This window comes from Mycteria americana, chromosome 9, assembly GCF_035582795.1.
Source record: "Mycteria americana isolate JAX WOST 10 ecotype Jacksonville Zoo and Gardens chromosome 9, USCA_MyAme_1.0, whole genome shotgun sequence".
NCBI classification, from domain to species: domain Eukaryota; kingdom Metazoa; phylum Chordata; class Aves; order Ciconiiformes; family Ciconiidae; genus Mycteria; species Mycteria americana.
Window position 1 is genome coordinate 36,062,717 of NC_134373.1, and position 18,882 is coordinate 36,081,598.

The following is an 18,882-nucleotide window of genomic DNA, read 5'->3' on the forward strand; positions in this document are numbered from 1 at the left end:
GTCTTTACTATGTTTTGAAATAAACTTGTGCTCTATTTTGAAAGCTGCTCATTTTAATAATGGAATCTCTGTCACCACAGACACCTGCACAGTCTCCATCAAATGCTGTAAGAACTGTACACATATGAAGTGATCGTCTTTTCCTTGACAAAAAGGTAAAATATCCTTGATGAGTCAGAAGAAACATGACTAAGAAAATTGCGAACATGCACATTAAGAAATTAAAGACTATAACCAACAGGAAGAGCCACCCAGAAATCTAGGCTCAGTGCTGCTGAAACTTTCAGTAGATAGACTGGCAGTAGAGTAATTGTGCATTTTGATAATGAATAATCAATATTTACTGATTGTGGTTCATAAAATAAAGAAACCTGAGCAATTGTCAGGTATTCACAGTCTGAATTTATTCAGTTCTCCTAATTCAAGTAATTTATAAATACATACTCACTCAATCCTATATATGAGGTATCAGATTTCCCACATAACCATATGGAAATAACATATTACAGGTTATTCGTATGGTTTTGGTGATAAACATTTATCTTGAAATTCAGTATCTTCATTTAATCTTCTATAGTACCTTCCAGGAATTATCTACTTCCAATAACAAAATCAGTCATGAAGAATGTAACTCTGGTACGTATTAAAAACCACATTTCTTACAGGGAGTGCTGTGGGGCAGACACACTGGTATTGCATGCAGCACGTACTGCCTGACCTTCAACCTCAGCTGAAGCCTCCTCTGAAAAATGCCTCCTCATAAACATTCAGTTCATCATCACACACCATATGTTATTTATACAGAAGTGCAAACCCATTTTTGAGCAAAGCTACCATAGCTTAAACAGCTTCTACAGCACATCAGCACATGCCCTGTTGGTTTTATGTATGCATCCGCCTCGCTGCAGCGGTTCCTGTGACGCTGAGCGAACCCAAGCACCAGGAGCCTTTCCCACCCATCGCTTCCAAAGACCACATGCAAAAAGGCAACAGCTGGTTGCAGGTTACGGCAAATGCTAACTGACAAACCCCCATGCAGGGAAGCAAATCTTAAATAGCATATTCTGCCCTTGATTTGTGCTGCGAAGGCAATAGGGAACAGTATCCACAGCTTTCTCACGTTGTGATCAAAAAGGTGCCAAACGGGAAGCAGGAAGGACAGGGCAAACCCACTGCACCACGTGTCCCTCCAGCACCCCGGTGGCAGGGCAGCATGCACAGGGACAGGGCACATGCTCCCTGCTCACCCTAAAAACAGGTGTGGGTTGACATAACATGGTCACCTCTTACCCTCATGACCTATCTGTGACTGCAAAAGCCAAATAAAACGTATTTTTTTAAAAGATGCAAGAAATGCTAGTCCAGTATTAAACAAGGTGCTACTCTGCAAAAAGCTTGCGTGATGTTTTGCACAGTTCCCGGGACGCAGGGCAGCGGCGTGGCAGCATGGCTCCTCGTGCTCTCCTCCCTGCCTCGCGCCTCGTGTAAGAAATGCTCTCCATGAGACTAAGCAAGGTATTAAAGGTGGCATTAAAGGTGGCATGTGCTGTCACCTGTGCCCTTCCCAAATGAAGGGGTCAGTTCACTGAAAACCTTCATGTCAATCTAAGTAGCACAACAAACAAAAAAGAAAAAGGGAGTCAGAAAAGGCGATTAGCTAATTAGTGATTAAATAAAGCTGTGGCCTGTCACTGCCTGCGTTGGCAGGGAGGCTGCGGGGGGTGCCATCCCTTTTATCCAGAGTCGCAGCTGGTGACAGCACGGCAAAATCCCTCGGGCACCCTGCAGCTGGCTGGTACCACTGCCCGGCATCCTCGCCGCCAGCCCCAGAGGACTCCGTGCCGTCCCCGGGGGGATGTCCATCACACCAAAAAAGAGCAGCACATGCAATTCGGTACCCTGCGGGCATGCTGCTGGCTGCCAGCACTTCTCCAAAGAAAGCCTTGCCGTTTGCCAAAGGCTTGCTTGCTCAGAATCCCTCGCTGAAATTTGACTGTGAATCTTTCTAAAGTATTTGCCCCGAAACTAGTATGTGCTGCAGGCTCCTTGCTGCACACCCCGAGAAGGCAGCCTACACAAGTTACTTCATCCCTGGCCTTCCCTGTGTTCAAATACTCCATCTCCTGGACCCTTACTGCTCCTGTTCTGCTCGCAGCCAAGCAAGTTCATTAATGTTAATTAATGACTGCTGTGTTTCATATTAAAGTCACCGGTTCTGAGCTCTGAGACACAAAAAAGTTTCCATATATCAACAGCTTCAAAGCAATTGTCTCTACGGGTGCACGCGTCCTCAGCCGTAGTTGCAGGATAACTGTGGAAATCACCCCTTGGGGAAGAGGAGAAAAACTACCTTGGGGGAAGACTGCACGCCCAGAGAGCTACCTATCAGCTCCTAATGGGTTACAACACTCGGCCTCTCAACAAATTACACAAAATTACACTCTGGTTAGCAGGGCTACGTGATTAATCCCACCAGCCCATAGTAAAAGGCACAAGAAGTGTCTGACCCTCATGAGATGAAGCCACAAGATGGGTGCATATACCAAAAGCATTACCAGGTCTAGAAGGTTAATCAATATTGCTCATTTCATAAAGTCTTGAATTATTCCACTAAGTATATTTTACACTCAATATATTATATTACATCTATGCCTCCAAGGGAAAGCTAGTTTCAAAAAATTAAAGGAAACATTTCAAATAAACAGCTCTCCAGATTTTGAAAATTGTTTACACTGAAAACTAAAATGCAACTGCAAATCCAACGCCCGATTGTTGCCATTCTTCCTCAGGCAAAATTCCTCCTGGAGGCAGTGGGAGTTTTATCTCAGTCACAGACTCTTGGATTACGGCTTAACCTGATAAAAGGCTGTTTCTCAGTTCCTACAGGACTTTGCCCCAATACACACAAAACATTACCCACTGCCCAGTCTTCCCAACTGCTTAAACCCCATCTCAAAGTCTTCTGGTGGCCAACCCAGCCATGCTGCAGACCCACGGGCAGGCGTTCAGGGGCGGTGTTGGGATGGGAGAGGGCAGCGGCTCCCACAGCTGAGCTGGGCACGCAGCAGCGGCTCAGGGCAAATCAGCAATATCTGCCCGGGCAAACCCCACTCGTCTCCTTCCCTTCACTACCAGGCATTCAGACCCCCCAGAAGCCCCCGTCCCAGCAGAGCCTCCCACAAGGCACCACCAGCTCTTCTGGAGCCATGTGTGGCCATGGCGAGAGCAACAGATTCATGGCAGGTTTTCCTAACCTGCCACTTACGTCCCTCCAAATCTCATTCCACTGTATTAATCACTAACAATGCTTTATAAAATGCACTCACTGGAGGCAGGTGGGATTTTAAGGACTCTGCACCACAGAGCTAACAGAGCATCCGCTCCCCAGAGACCCTCTACAGCTCCTCGCCACTAAGTTAAACAAACTTTGGACCAAATTCTCTCACAGCCGACTATGCAGCTCGCTCAAATGAGAGGCAGTTTCACGAGTACGTTCAAGGGGACTGGTTTGGGTTTTAAGGTTTTTGAACGGTCTGCTTTATCACATGGAAGCTTAAGACATTTTATCTGAAGACAGGGACAAACAAACTCCTTAACAGATGGGAAGAGTTCCTTAGATATTAGGTAATTAAGCACACTCAGCACATGTTGGCTCCTAAAGAAAATTGTTTTGAAGAGATAAGGCACTCTATAAATTGAGATTTGCGGTTAACCAAAAATCTGCCATTTCCACTTTTGCTCACAAGCCTAATCTCATAAATTGCTACATGAAAAATGAAGATATAAGGAGCATCACATGATTTACAAAATTATCAGACTGAGGGTTTTTTAAGCTTCCATGCTTGTATTCTTCCATTTTTCTGCAGCTGGCTAAGATTTAACAGGCAAGTAAATCTACTGCATTTTGACCTGAAATTGCCTTTCCGTGCTTGCCTTTCTTCCAATTCCAGTAAGCACCATTAGCAGGGAAAAGGAAACAGCTTTTCTCTACTGCAGCTCTTCCGAGGAAGCCAAGATAGAGCCTTGAGTTTCCTCAGATTTATGAATACATCGTTGGCAACCCATCATTATGTCCAAGACAGCTTTAATGCTCCGGTGACCATCTTCAGCAAGACAAAATGCACCTAAGGCCTGAAGCAGTAAGACAAGAATTGCAAAGCAGCGAGTTGCCGCAGCTTACCATTGCTCCTTCACTCTTACTTTGTGCAACTTCTCGCTGCAGCCGAGCCACAGACAGCTTCTCCCTATGGAAAGAAAAGCATGTGAATAGCAGTTCGTTTTTCACTGGCGGAGAGAACGCACCGCATCCCCATCGGGGTGCCATTCCTGCACATCGCTCGGGTAACCCTCCCGGCAGACCCTGCTCTCCTCGCCATGTTTCTCCGCAACATTTAGCGGCTGCGTTATTGTTTCATTTTGTGGCAGTTTGACAGAACTGTCAATAAATCAACTGAATCCAAACGTCATTTGCTCCACTCAAACAACAAAGCAGCGCATCACGCTGATGATATGGAAACAGACTCTGCAAATCAGAATGTGTTATTTATTAACCTACAGCCTTGCACATCAGCTTTATTCTGCACTATATTAACACAAGTTGGAAGGCTGTTAGATTATCAATAAATGTATGCATAAAAATGAAATTAAAAAAAAATAAATCTATTCTATTCCTAACCATACTGTGCTGCATTTTGTAACTACTGAATTATTAGGTTGGGTTTTTTTTAATTAGCCTTTTTTCATATAAGAACCTTACCCAAACGTTTGGCCTGACTCAAGTAGCAATTAATTTGCTTAATTAAGGATTTGGCGATCACAACACACTTTCACCTGAAAAGTTGTAAGAAAGGAATGAAAGTAGGGTTTTAGCATACATAGAAACAGAAAGAGATTTTCACAGTGTATGGACTGGGAAAATGTAGCACGTACCAAGTATGTGAACTGCAAAACCTAGACAGTGGAAGGTGGTGCAGGAACCGACCATTGCAGGAGGGGTATGGGAAGAGAAGAATTTGCTCTGGAAGCTCAGCAAAGCAGAAAATACTTTACAGAACAAGTGGGACTTAAGCAATCTACCATAATTTTAAAAGGATTTAAGAAAAACAAAGACACTTGTTCAGGTAGGCTATTTTTAAAGAAGAGTATCTATTTTTGAAAGAAAAGCACCCTGCAGAAACATCAGAGGAATTTATCAGTACACAACAAAACATAAATTTGCAGATGAATAAGTTATTAACAAAAGATGATCAGCTTTGAAAACTTCCAGCAAAAGGATTTTTAAATCAGAATATATGCATTGTCAAGTTTGAAATTTTCCATTTACTTGTGTTTTGCCCAGAAATTCTACTTGGTCTAATTGGAAAGAAAGACCTGAACCATCCCAGTGCAGCATCCTGGCACTTACCTGGGATATTTAAAATCTCTGCCCCTGTGACTACTTAGTATAATGCAAATGTAAGAGTGCCAGGGGCTCAGGCCTGCTGAGACATGGCAGTGGGCAGGCACTGTCTGCCCTCGCGCAGCCACGCTGTTTGAGGGCCGGCAGGACCGGCACGCCACCGGCCAAGGGCTCCAGCCACGAGTCCACCAGCCGCACCGACCGGTTTTCCCAAGACATTTTGAGTTCAGGAAAGAGAATCTTCCTGCTGTGCACTGCAGGGAAGTATACAATGTCTGGAAAACGCAGGGATGCATCTCCCAGCTCTCTCGCTGCAGAGAAGAGCAGGGGCTGGAAATTCCTGTCCCCCAAAATCCTGCAGAGGTGCCCAGCCAGGGCTGAGGGAGACCTGGTAGCCGATGATCTCCCCAGGCTCTGTAGCCACTCCTGTCATTGACTGGGTCACTCTCATCCAGCATGAAAAGCTAAATGCTCTACGATATTTTATTCCTCATCTTGCAATAAAAGTAGCCTTTAAACCACTTCTGCGAGCCATTTCTCAGGAACTGTTTCTGTCGAGGAAGGAAGATCTGCACCTACCTTCCTAATTACTGTGGGAATGACAGCACTCATGTCTCTCAGCCATAGCTCAACATATGCTTGGGTCACTAAACCAGTCCTCCCTCTCCATTTCAGTAGAAGACATGGTATTTAAGTTAAGTCTCCCTAACAGTCACCTGCCCCCACATGCTTGCTGCACCCCCACAACACTCCCCGCGCAGCCGGCTGGCGGCACCCTGCGAGCACGCTTACCAGATTAATACCAGGCGTGGCTAATATTGTGATTTGTAAACATATACAATGTCGAAACCACTGAATATTGGCAAAACCTAAAGATACAGCCACAGCCCAGTGGAAGTTGAATTTGCGTTACTCCAGCATAGTATCAAGATTCTCCTTTGTGCATCTGAAAAACTACTGAAAATTGAGAAGCAGCGTTAGTACAGCATCAATAGCCTTAACGCAAGTATCCTAAAAACAGCTTCTGAAAGATACTTACTGCCCTCCCTCTTCCCTGCTCAGATACTATCACAGGCAAATTACAAAATTGGTTAATTCTATTTTAAGGATTTAGTTAATCTGCTGGAAATAGCCCGTTGCATTTTTGCACTGCTTCAGCACCCTAATATGTTTTAGTAGGAAAAGCGAGTATACCCTTTGAGGGATTTTTGACTTTTTAATTGCAAAACAAATGCCTAAAGATATTTTATGAGAAAAGATGCGGGGGGGGGGATAAACAAACAAAAAAACCCTACAAATCACTCCTCCATACACTTCCTGCCAGTGGTCTGCAGAGATTTATTTAGTTATTCCTCCTACATGAGGAATACTCCTACTTTCCTCTCTCTGTGTTACCTCCAACATGGAATCAGTTCCACATTTCCGGAATCCTGGAATTTTATCAGAGTAAATTCCATTCGAGCTCCATCCCCAAAGAGGGCACCTCCTAACTCTTCCCTCTCTGGGTGAGGATCCTGGCTGAGGTTCAGAAAGGGCTTCCTTAACAATCTTCCCAGCAAAGGAGAGCAAAGACTGGCATTCTCATACTGTGTTTATAACACTGCTGCTATTAGGAACAGAACCCCTTTTCAATAGAAGAAAATGAAAAAGAAACCTGACTATCATGTATGAGAAAAAAAACTGCAACAGCAGATACAGAAGAGCCATCTGTTCCAACAGTGTCTAAAAATAAGTCAACTTTGAGGCAAGCAAACTGTGTGCTCCCACTTCAAATAGGTCCCAGAGCATCTTCTCCCTCCTGCCAGCATTCCCTGGGTGAAGGAGCTGTGCACTCGCAGCCAGACCTACACAGATGGTTACCTTCATCTAGGCAGGACGCACGGCAGAGGCTCAGCGTGCCTCTGGACCACAGTCATCCCTGAGATCATTCCAGGGAGCTTCATTTGCGATGCACTTGGCCCATGGCCCGCAGTGAGCCATTTTCCACCACCTCTGTTCAAACGTATGCCAGTATAATGGGTGAGAAATGTGGTCAGAATCCTGTTACGAGCCAACAGCATTTAACACCAATTTGCAGTGTTGAAAGTTTTCATATAAGATACATGACAAGAGAGAACAAGGACCTTCATGTCTAAGCACGACCAAATAAACCCGTTAGTTACTACCCACCATCTCAGGCCGTTCTGATTAAGACAGCACCTTCAACGACTATTCTCAGCCCCCATTTTTTAACATGGTGTTACAATTGGATAAGCATTTTACTATGACTGAGCTGCAAAAATAATAAGCTTTTAGCTGCTTTAGCCTTTCAGATGTTTCAAATGCAAAGAACATTTGACATGCAGCTTCAAAGTTAAGCTTGTTTTTTTAATCTTTGCTTTTAAATAGGAAAAATCAGTAGCATTACTTTGTTACTATACAGTTTTATTTATTTTTAATCAAGCATGTTTCATCCCTACAGCATGATTAATTAACAAAGTTAATTAGCAACGACAGCCAACCTGCAAGAAAACAAAATCTTCTCTGAGGATTTAAAAAATTAAAACATGTCCATTGAGAAGTTCTCATGTTTGCTTTTGAAAAACCACCAAATGATAAAAGGTTTACAAAAATGCTCTTTGAAAGCGCAGTTTATGCTCTTAAGTTTGAATATTTGCATTGTAAGTGGCAGAATTCCCAGCCAAGGACTTTGCGAAGAGATAATTAAAGGAGCCAAACAAGGATTCAATTATATCCTTTCCAGATGGAACCAAGCACACAAGTAGTCACTGTGTGGATGGAAGAAAGATACATTTCAAGTCTCAATATCACTAGTAGATATTGCAGTAGCTTGTTCTAAAAAACAACAGTTTGAGGAAAGCCCATTTAGTCCAAGAAAAACATAAATGTGCTAAATAATCCTGCAAATTCTAAACTCTCCTGAAACTAAAATTTCTCCTTCACTCTCCCTTCCCATCAGTTCGACTCATTCAACCACCAGACAAGAAAACCTGTATCAAATGACAGTGACAGCTAACACACACAGCTCGGGGCTTCACTACAGAACTGCGCTGCTTGAACTTCTCCCAGGCCACGGGGATAAAGGTAGGTAAGTCGATGCACATGATTTTGAACAAATGCTCATACTGTTCCTGATCTGGTAACAGGTATCCTCAGATTAAACAACACAATAAAAGCTACATTGGATGAGTGACAGACTCCCTTTTTCTTAGTTCTCCTTCTTTATATTGCTATTTTACATTGATACAACAAACCAAAAAACTCTAGCCGTGAACTTCAGCTTCCCAAATTTTGAAATAAGATTTTCGTTTTTATTTTGAAACATCATATTCAGCTCTTAGACACAGGACTTTGCTTCACCATCTAACACAGAAAGGTATTACTTAAAATAGCTTCTGGATCAAGTTATGAAATAAAGATTCCCTTAAAATGTGCTGAATTTTATCCATTTCCCAAGATCGCAGCCATACAGAATCAGGATATATTTTCAGTGGTAAATAATAATTCTATAGTTTTAATGAAGAAAAATAATTTTATAGTTTTAATGAAGAACACAATCAAAACTCAAAAAGAATGGAAAATGTCTTAGTAACACTGTCCAAAACTAAAGTTAATGCTTCAGTGAACCTTAATCCCCATGATCCACTGGGAAGACAAGGGCTCTATCAAACCCTGACATTGTCCTTTCCTGTCTTGATCACACACAGCAGCCCCACGACCTGCCAGTGTGCACTGACAGGTCTTGCATTTTCAACATTGACACATGAAGATTTCAAACTCTTCCTATTTCTTTTTTCCTAAGTAAATTATTACTTTCCTACACAGGGAATGAACATGGACAAAATTTAATAGGTATGACAGCTCCCAAGTTACTAATTTGTTTCTCTACTTGCCTTTTTTTTCCATGAACAGGAAAGTGTTTTCTTCATGTTTCATCCTTCCTTGAAACTTTCACTCTGAAGTGATTTCATTTAGATGTGGTTGGTTCTGCACCATAAAACGAAGCCCAGCTTTTCCTTTCATTTTATAACTTACACTACTTGTAAAGCCAGAAAATAACCACTTGACCCATTGAAAAAGTCAAGCTTTGAAAATACGCTGTTAACATTTGTTTTATTTTTGGTGATTGTGTCCAATCACAGCAGCCAAGCTACATGCCAGCGAGTCCTTCTGTGCCTTCTGCAGGCTATTTTGGAGCAGAGAAATTCAAACTGAGTTTCCCACTCTATGCTATTGCTGTGAGATTCAAAAAGTAATAAATACTCTGTTCATGCAGGGAAAAAACAGTCAGAAAAATGACAGACACAGACACAGAATGTCAACTTGCAAGGCATCCCTAACCACTGTGCCCTGGAATCACTCCTTATTTATCACCTACCAAAATTATTTCTCTGTAACTTTTCCCCTGCCCGTTTCATCACTTGTCGCCATGGCATTGTTTTTCAAACAAACCAGAAAACACACCACTAAAATCCATTAAACTCATGTTTCAGCATGGTGCCAACACCTAGGGGCAGGGCACTAATCTGTGCGGAGAGCCACAAGCCCAGCTTCCTCCCACTCCTGGTTTTCCAGGGAGGTTTCCCATCCGATCGCTGACCAGGCTCGACCCCGTTGAGTCTATGAGATCTGACAAGGAAACAGCCGAGGGTGGAACGGCTGCAGCGAACTAATGCGCCTCTTTCAGCTCCTATTGCGGTCGCAGCGGTTAGCGATGCTGCAACCTTCCTTCCTACTGAAGATCACGTACAATGAAGGCATTTGGTGCTTTGTAAAGGTCAGCATCGTGCGCATTTTGAAACTGGTCTTTTAGAGTCGCAACAGTTTAACTAGATCTGGCAAGAAGAGAGTCATCTTGCAAAGAAATATTCATTGCAAATTTAAAGTTGAGCAAAGTACAAGCTTTATTTAATTATTTTTACAAGAATTGCAAAGACAGGAGTTACAATAAGGGAAGTACTAATGCTGCCAAGCAGAAGCAGAGTAGACAGGATGAGCCACCAGCAAGGCGCAGGCTCCTATTTATTGCTAATTTATTTGTATTCATTTCTGAATGAAAGCTAAGCATACAGAAAACATCAGTTACATTAAAATTTTCTTCTACAAGGCATGATACTCCCAAATCCAGACAAGCAAAACAGGTAGTAACTTATTTAAACTGTATTTTCTTTGGGTGACACTAACAGTAGGGAAAAAAACCCACCCAGGAATTATAACTATAATCTAAAATATATATCAGCAATCCCCAGGGGCTCCTCACCAATTTCCAGTGGATTTTAATGTATATGGAATCTGAATTAGAAGTTCAAAGAAAATAATCTAGTTACTTTCCAGAAGCATTCAAACAAGACACCAAATACAAAAGAAATACCATGGAACAAGACCACAGGGTAACACAGGGCTGAGTCACATCCCTGGTCAGAAAGAAGGAGGCACAAAGTGCCGTAGAAGAGAGAGGAACGTAGTGGGGGCAGAGCCTTCGTTATAAAAGCAAAAAGGTTGCCTTTGGCTAGGAAAGAGGGGCAGAGCCATGGCAGAGAAATTAGAAAGGGAAAGGTTATCAGGAGTCCATGGCAGATTATGAAGGGATTGTTTTCATGACAAATTACTCTCTCGGCACCAGCACGGCAGCCGAGGTCGGCTGGGCACTTGAGCACGGTAATTCTCCTGTCCTAAGCATGTGCATGGGGACGGACGGCAATGCATTTTCAACAGAAGCATCTTCCCTCACATTGGCAATCTTTATTACTTCATTGACATTTATTGTTTTCAACACTGAAATTATGGGTGCAAGACTGTACACTTTAATGATTCACTGATATTTCAGACAACATTTCAAATATATCTATTTTTTAATGTTGGGGTGTCTTCTTCCACTATTAGTGCCGACTCCACAATACAGCCCACCTCTCAAATTCTGTATATATTTGGGCCAACAGTATCAGACGTAGTTAGGAAGGTCTAGACACAAAGTTTAAAACGTTGGGTTTTAAACTCTCGAGCTTTGAGATCGTTTTCAACCTTGCTATTGTAGAAAAGCCAGCAAGTGAAGAGCAAAAGCTTTTTAAATAGAGATCTTTAAATAACATTCATTAGTAACTGCTAAATAATTAGAATGACGATAAATAGAGCCACCAACCCCCCTTTCAGTTCCTTGACAAGACATGGAGACAGTACCATCACAATCAATGCAGTTCTTGATTAAGAAAAAAAACAGGCAAAAAAGGTGATTCCTTCCCCATGACGCACACATTCAGTTGTAGGATAAAAGATTAATGTCTGTATGACACAATGCCAAATCATCAGGATAATTATGAATTATACCAAGCAATCATTTTACAAATCTCCTGGAACATCTCACTTACAACCATTATTCACGAGATAATGCATTCAGGTGCAATTTTTTTCAGATATATTTCTCTGAAGCCTTTCTTTTGGGCTGAGATTCCAGGTGGAAGAAGAAAATGGGTGGGGAAAAAAAAGCTGAATTTTTTTATGCAACACAAAAATGGAGGAAGAAAATTAACATTTTCCCAATAATTTCTAACGTTTGTGGACTGTAGTGAGAGATACTTAAAGATTTATTTTAAAAATCAGCCCAAACACAAAACAGTAGACTGCAGCCGGGAAGGGAGTTACACGTGGCTATCAACTTTAACGCAACCTCAAGTATGAAACATCAAACACCTAAGTGCCAAGAAACACCAGGTAAATAGCACTACAGTATTGAACTCTGAAATACATCTAAAGTATAGGTTTTCACATTATAAATTAAATAGTCCGTGCATTATGTAAGCCCTGCATTTATCAAAAAGCATAGTTAAGGTTTTAGCAGGGCCAAATTCTGCGCAGATCTGCTCCCTGTTTAAACCTTTTGATTCAATAGATCCCATAAAGTACTAAAATGCACTACTACAAATAAATGAGCATAGGATCTGTCCCACAAAATTTGTTATTATTAAAAGTGGTACATTAACCATAAACCTTATTGTCTCTGTTCTGCAATCCACACCATAAAATACCTAGGAGAAGCAATTTGACAAATTCACACTATTGTAGTTTGGAATTTCTTGACATAAGTGACTGATTTATCAATTTTAATGTTACATTAACAGTAATATTTGTATTTAATGCTGTATTATTTCTGCCAATAAGTTGCAATCAAAAAAGCATACAGTGGGAATTTGTATGATTAGGCAAGCTGCCAAGTTCTCGAAGACCTATCATCATGGAAAACCTCAGTGTTCAAACAGGAAAAAAAGAAGAAAAGGACTAATAGAAGTCAGTCTGGAATACTAATTCAGCAAAAGAAACTTTAAATTATAATATAGGCAGCTGTTGCACACAGATCCCCATCCTTTACTACAAGAACGACTGCTTGTTCTTCTTCTCAGGTGCTATTTTAAAATATCTTATACAAACAAAAGCATCTGTTTAATGAAAGCCCTAAAACGCTCTAAAACAGTACCAAATTTCTTTCTGAGAACTGTTTCACAGTACAAGGCCTACAGTTAGCACTATTCTAATTAAAACAAAATAGTAGTGTTTATCTTCTTGTTGACAGCATCCTCAGAGCCACTGTATCATTCTTATGACCTTCTCCAAGCAAATTTTACACTACCACCTTTCCCTTCTTGTACAGTACTATTCCCCCTTCTGTAGAAGTATATGGTCCAGGAGCTCCATTTCCTTAAACAGGACAGTAGGACAGGTTGCTGAAAACCTCCCAGTTTAGCTTTATAGTGCAGCTGGGTTCAAAGCAGATAATGAAAGAGGCATGGGGTCATTGCTACGTGACCGTTTGGCCCACGGGAGAAAGACAACAGTTTAAGACACCGCCTTTTACCCCCTCTTATTTCCAACACATACAATTGCCACTCTTCATTTCACATGCCCACAAGATGCTTTTCTGGTCCCGATCCCCAAATACACCTGCTGTCATTGCTGGAAGTACCGAAGCCGGTGACATTTGGCTGTTCAGCGGAGCTGACACGGGCCTGGCAACACATCAGTCACCATCACAAGGAAGATGCTGCTAAAGCAGATGCCACTTTCAAAAGAGTCAGATTTTGATTTCTGTGACTCGGTGAAATTAAAAGTAACAGCAGTGATGTAAATACAGCCGCTCTCTCTACAAAGCCACTGAAAGACCTTTTTTTCCTTTTGAATGCACATTCAAGAACGAAGAGATAGAGCAGGGACTAGAAAGAAACCACTATGTGTAAGGGTACTTTTCACATCTTGCCTTTCTACTCTATTCCAGATTTAAAACCAGCCTACTGTTGCAGACTGCGCACTGCATCGCCATTAGGGAAATTGTAGCTGTTTCTCCTCAGTTTAATTGCTCCTAGTAATGTCTTTCAGCTTCTGAGTGTGCAAGTTCTTACTTGGTGTTTTGCTGTTCATTTTTAAGCTGTGTCAAGCCTTTCTCTAGACGGAGTCCCAGTTCTTGTGTTTCTGGTTGGGGTATTCGGTATGGTTTGAAGTACTAGATCCTTAGAGCATACAGATTTATACTATTTTTATTGCATTGTTTACTTCTGTTAGTTTTTTTTAAAAAATAAATATTTGGAATCCAGAAGATATTGTCTGATATATGAAGAATTCTCTGGATTGTGACCCAAACAGAATTAGCTGTGAATCCTGAACCCCTTCAGCCATTTCTAGCAAAAGTGAATTCTTTTTTTCACTAAGCCTGGACTTAAGAAGACCTTGAAAAATGAAAAACAAAGGAAGAAATAAGCAAACAAGATTTTCTTTTTGCAAAGGACTTGGAAGTTGAGCTAATAAATCCCCCAATCACTGGTTGCTCATATACATTTTTTTCTCTGGAGATTTGTCACATGGAGGTGATGTGCTGTGGAAATTCTTCTGAAAGGATATGCATTTCCCTAAAGGATTTTTAATGAGAATTTATTGCTCATGAAAGATTCAGGATTGGCAGCACTTCAGTCTTCAGTTAATGATCTTTGTTTATTAACAGAAAATGCATCACGCTTAAGAGGAAGGTAACTTTCCCAACCGATGCATCAAAGCATGAAAGAATTCTCACTCCTTCAGTCTTATCCCCTGAGGCTGTCTGAGAGGGTGCTAGCTGAAATTTATATGGTTGTCCTCTAAGAAAATGAAGTCAGAACCCTTGTTTCACCTAAGGCTGGAAATCATGGAAGCATTTCTTCATAACTGAAATTACTCAGACATAAATTTAGAGCAAGAAAAGGCAGCAGACTGACATTTCTTCTCACAGTGTCTATTCCGTCCATGCAAACCATTTACCAGTATTGGAAGATCTTTGCTTAGTCCTAATCCTAACTGCTCTTAAATTCTGTGGTTAACATTCATGCAAAATGCTGTCCACATGCTGTTAGTAAATTACCACCTTTTGGAACTCATTGAATTTGCAAGAGCGATGAAGGCTATAGACAACTGGGTCCGTAAACCAGAGATCCCAGAAACACACCACTAAGCCATCTCTTGTATTTCTACGGAAAAAAAATGGCAGAAGTGCATTTTTTCAGAAAAAAGGGACCAAACGTACAACTGAAGAAAAACAGGGTGTAAGGCACAAAACCCAAATACATCGTTGCAGACACTAGGCCCAACACTGGTTTGGACACTAAGCTCAACCACATTCTTTAAATCCCACTGCTTTCTTTATAACTAGCTTTCCTTCTGCTCTGCCTGAGTGATACATCCAGCTCTCATTTGTTTGTGAGAACTTTTAGAAAGATTTTTCTCCCTGTTCCCTACAAAGCTTTTCAGTTTTGCTCTTCCAGTTCAAAGATAGCTGATTTTGCTTCATTACTGGTTAACCTTCTTACCTCTGTTTTCCACTCCTTTGTTCCCAGATCATCACAACACATTCCTGGTATTCTTTGTAATCTCTTTTTTTGGGGGGCGTTACACAGTGTGATGTGTTTTTATCCATCCAGAAAGCACACAGCATGAGGACTTCTGTTTTTCTTAACAGGCTGCACTTACCATGTCTTTTCTCTCTCTGAGCTACATTTACTGCACACTCTGTAACCTTCCAGTCATCATTCATGTCCTGTTCTAATTGAACATTAAAATACCTTGGAAAAATCATTCTCCTTTTTTTTTTTTGTGGACAAGGAACAAAATCAAAGTGATTTCATTCTGTTTCACTCACTGGACTTCTCTCTCTCCTGACTTTTTTTCTTTACGCAATTGTTCAATATTTAAGTATTCTGGCATAAATTTCTAGCAAATCTGCAATGACCTTCCACTCCAAGAGAAAATACAGAAGAGAATCAAAGTTGTTCAGAAAGAGTCTGTTTCTTTACTGCTTAAATTGTTTTTCTGTTGTTTCTTGTAATTTCACTTTGCACCCTCGAGAACAGAATACTATTCTATTAAGACCCAGAAATGCTGCTCAGTCAGGTGGACACGTTTCTACTGGGGACTGTCTCCACTTTAAGGCCAGAGGCAGCTGGAACTCAGATCAGGCCCCTGGAATCGCATTTTGTGCTGCAACCCAACTTTCCTTTGCTCTACCAACTCACCATAGGGATAAGAGAATTTCTTCTCACATCATTTTATGGGAAATCAAATAGGCTACTAAAATGAGATAAATATGGTTTGCAGCATACAATTTAATAGTTGATCAACACTGAGCATATATGCTGAAAGACATGCAATATTTGCCATGTTTACAACATGGCTGTGAAATCAGCCATTCGGTTTTACATGTACATATCCATGATCTCTATTATTAAAAGCATTAATGCATCTATTCAACCATTTGAATTTATACTGTAGCAGTGAAAGAAAAATTAAACCAATTATGAAAATAATTTCAGATATCCATCCATTTTTCGTAATTCTGAAAGTAAAAAGCGTGTTTCATAGTTAAAGGACATTTGAGATAAACTCTGCCAAGATCACCTCTGGTAAAATTATCTGCTTTTGGTAAAAATGTAGAATGGATGATTTGTACTTTAAGAGCAACAGGTCATTTAACGATGTGCAACAGCTGGTTCTCGGGCCACCTGCAAACAGCCACTGGCACGAACACGGCACTCATGGCACGCGCTTAGCGTCAATACAGACCCTGGGGGGGCCTTCCGATGGGACTCCCAGCAAGTGACAGGTGAAATAAATGAAATAATTATTTTCTGAGAGCATTTCTCAAATGTGTACATAAAATATATTTTGGATGTACCGACAGGCAATAATTACCACTTAGTTTTCAAATTCAGGAATGTGATCCTGTTCATTGATTGCAAAGGTTTGGAGAGAGAAGGTAATACAGACTTTTCTATAAATCTCTGTGAACTTCAGTAACCTGATAGTTTTGTGAAGAGAAGAAAAGGAGGAAAGCTAATAACAAATTTCCTTGGAAAAAGTTATAAACTGCTGGGCTTCCCTCAGTCCTCCCCCAGGCTAGGGAACATGCTTCAGTATCCCTTAAACAAAATAATGTTCTCTAAACCACGTCTCACTATGCCAGAAAGAAAAAAACCATTATGTTGAAAATCACTTTCAAGTATCCTTCAGTAACCCAACACATGAATTCATATTCATGCAGCCTTACAGCAATAAAATCAGTTCCATGCTAATGATGTAATTGTTTCTTCTATCACTCTGTCTATAAAAGAAGACTAGATAAAGTCAAAGGCAGTGGCCTCTGGCTGATTATGTGTTTTGACAAATTAGATTATTAACTGGAACCTCAAACTCAAGCTTCGTTCTCTCAGTAGACCTAAAAGAGGAGAAGAAAAGACTTGCTTTTGAAAGGACACGGATCTACAGGGACCCCAGCCTAGACTGAGAGAGCTACTCAAAGAGCATTATTTGTACTGAACCAAACAGCGGCTGGCATGCACACAGGCTAATTTTAACATAGAAATTAGAGTTGTCACTTTAAATAATGGCCACAGCATCTGGTAATATATGCAAAACGCTTTCCAACATGTTCAAGTAGAGATGGAGAAACTAAGTTATCAATGACAGTTTTACCACATAATTTACCAGTCTAACACTTAACAACACCAAAAATGAAATCCAGAGCACATCAGAAATATTAGTGGAGCAATGACAGTATTTTTGTGTGTATTTATGAAGCCGTTTAAATTCACTTATAGTCAAATCACAACCTCAGCAGTTGCCTAGGAATGAAACAGAGAAGACTGAATAGCAACAGGCACAAGATCCATCTGGGTTGCTCAAGTTGTTTTACTGAGCTCGGTTAAAAATCTCACCTGAGGTGACCTGAACTTGCTTCAGTACATCATCTTTAAAACCTGCTCTCTGAATATTAAATGAAAAAACATTATCAGATGAAACTTGGGTACTGTCTGTCATTGCAGCTAGTACAGCTCAGCAAAGTTGGGCCAGGACTGTTACTTAAAACTTTTCCAATTATTCATAATGTGACTGAAAATCCTATTATGAAAAAGTGTACTGCCATCACGTTACAAGTAAACACAATCAAAAAAAAAAAAAATCTTTCTGTTTAAAACCTGAATCAGGGAAGCAAACACCTTAAAGAAACCCCAGACAAATTAAACCCTCTTGGGGCATTTTAAGTGATTTTCCCAAAAGACATCAGCCAGATCTGCTTTGTGAATGAGGCCAGCTTCTCAAAGCTCAAATAGCTTCCAGCTTCAATGGAAGTTCAACTTTAGCAAACAAAACAAGTAATTTAAAAGATACGGGTGAATAAGGATCAAGATGTGTCAGCGTTCAGGCATTTCCAAACATATTCAATGTATATTAAGAAATACTTAAAATATTAACTGCCTGAAGTATTAAAACAGAAAGATTTTCAGCAGTTCAAATGTCAACCAGATACTTAGCTAAATCTGCATTTCTCCAGCTTCCACAACAAATAACATGTTTTGAAACAAATCTGATGTTTGAATAAAGCTCCTTGCCATTTTTCACAGCAGAAAGATTCCAGCATTGTATCTGGGTAACGACCTGTGCTCTGAAATTACTTCTTACAGTCATCACCACAGCCAGCTACATCACCTTTAGTAGGAGGCAAAATAAAAATCACTCACAATGCTCATGCAACATCACCACAAGTATTACCTCATTTACAGAATCAGGAGAAAGTCCATTTCAAACCACGGTATTGATTATTTCAAAATTTAATTCCCCAGTCAAAAGCTATACTAAGAAAATAAAGCCAGTAAAGGGCATTTGCCAATTAAGTAAGTGAGCCTAATCTTGATTTTAAGTTACTTTGATATTAGAGATCATAAAACTAGAACTACACTTTAAGTACCTGTGTTAATAGAGTAGGAAGAAAAATGGCCATACATAAAATTGGTGATAAACTTTGTAGAGAAATCTCCTGCGTCATTACATGGCCATGCCTTTAGTTTATATGAGATCAAAACAGCTGCCAGAAAATACATACACAGGCATTTTGAATTTTGCTGCCTAAACCTAAGATACACATTTACCTTGAATTCAAAGGATCAGAATGAGGCTGCAATAAGCATCTACTTTAACAT

At 40.6% G+C, this 18,882-nt stretch overlaps 1 protein-coding gene across 21 annotated transcripts in view; it reads right to left on the reverse strand.

Moving 5' to 3' along the window:
• The window catches only part of NCKAP5 (NCK associated protein 5), a 413,976-nt gene that overhangs the window by 225,636 nt on the left and 169,458 nt on the right, over positions 1-18,882 (reverse strand). For 20 of the 21 annotated variants that reach the window (XR_012777069.1, XR_012777067.1, XR_012777068.1 and 17 more), the window contains one exon: positions 4,181-4,244. Coding sequence is in view for 17 of the 21 variants with exons in the window: in XM_075511575.1 (XP_075367690.1) it covers positions 4,181-4,244 (64 nt within the window). In the remaining 4 variants the exon portion in view is untranslated. The remainder of the gene's footprint in view (positions 1-4,180; positions 4,245-18,882) is intronic. The other variant, XM_075511571.1, reaches the window with a different exon arrangement.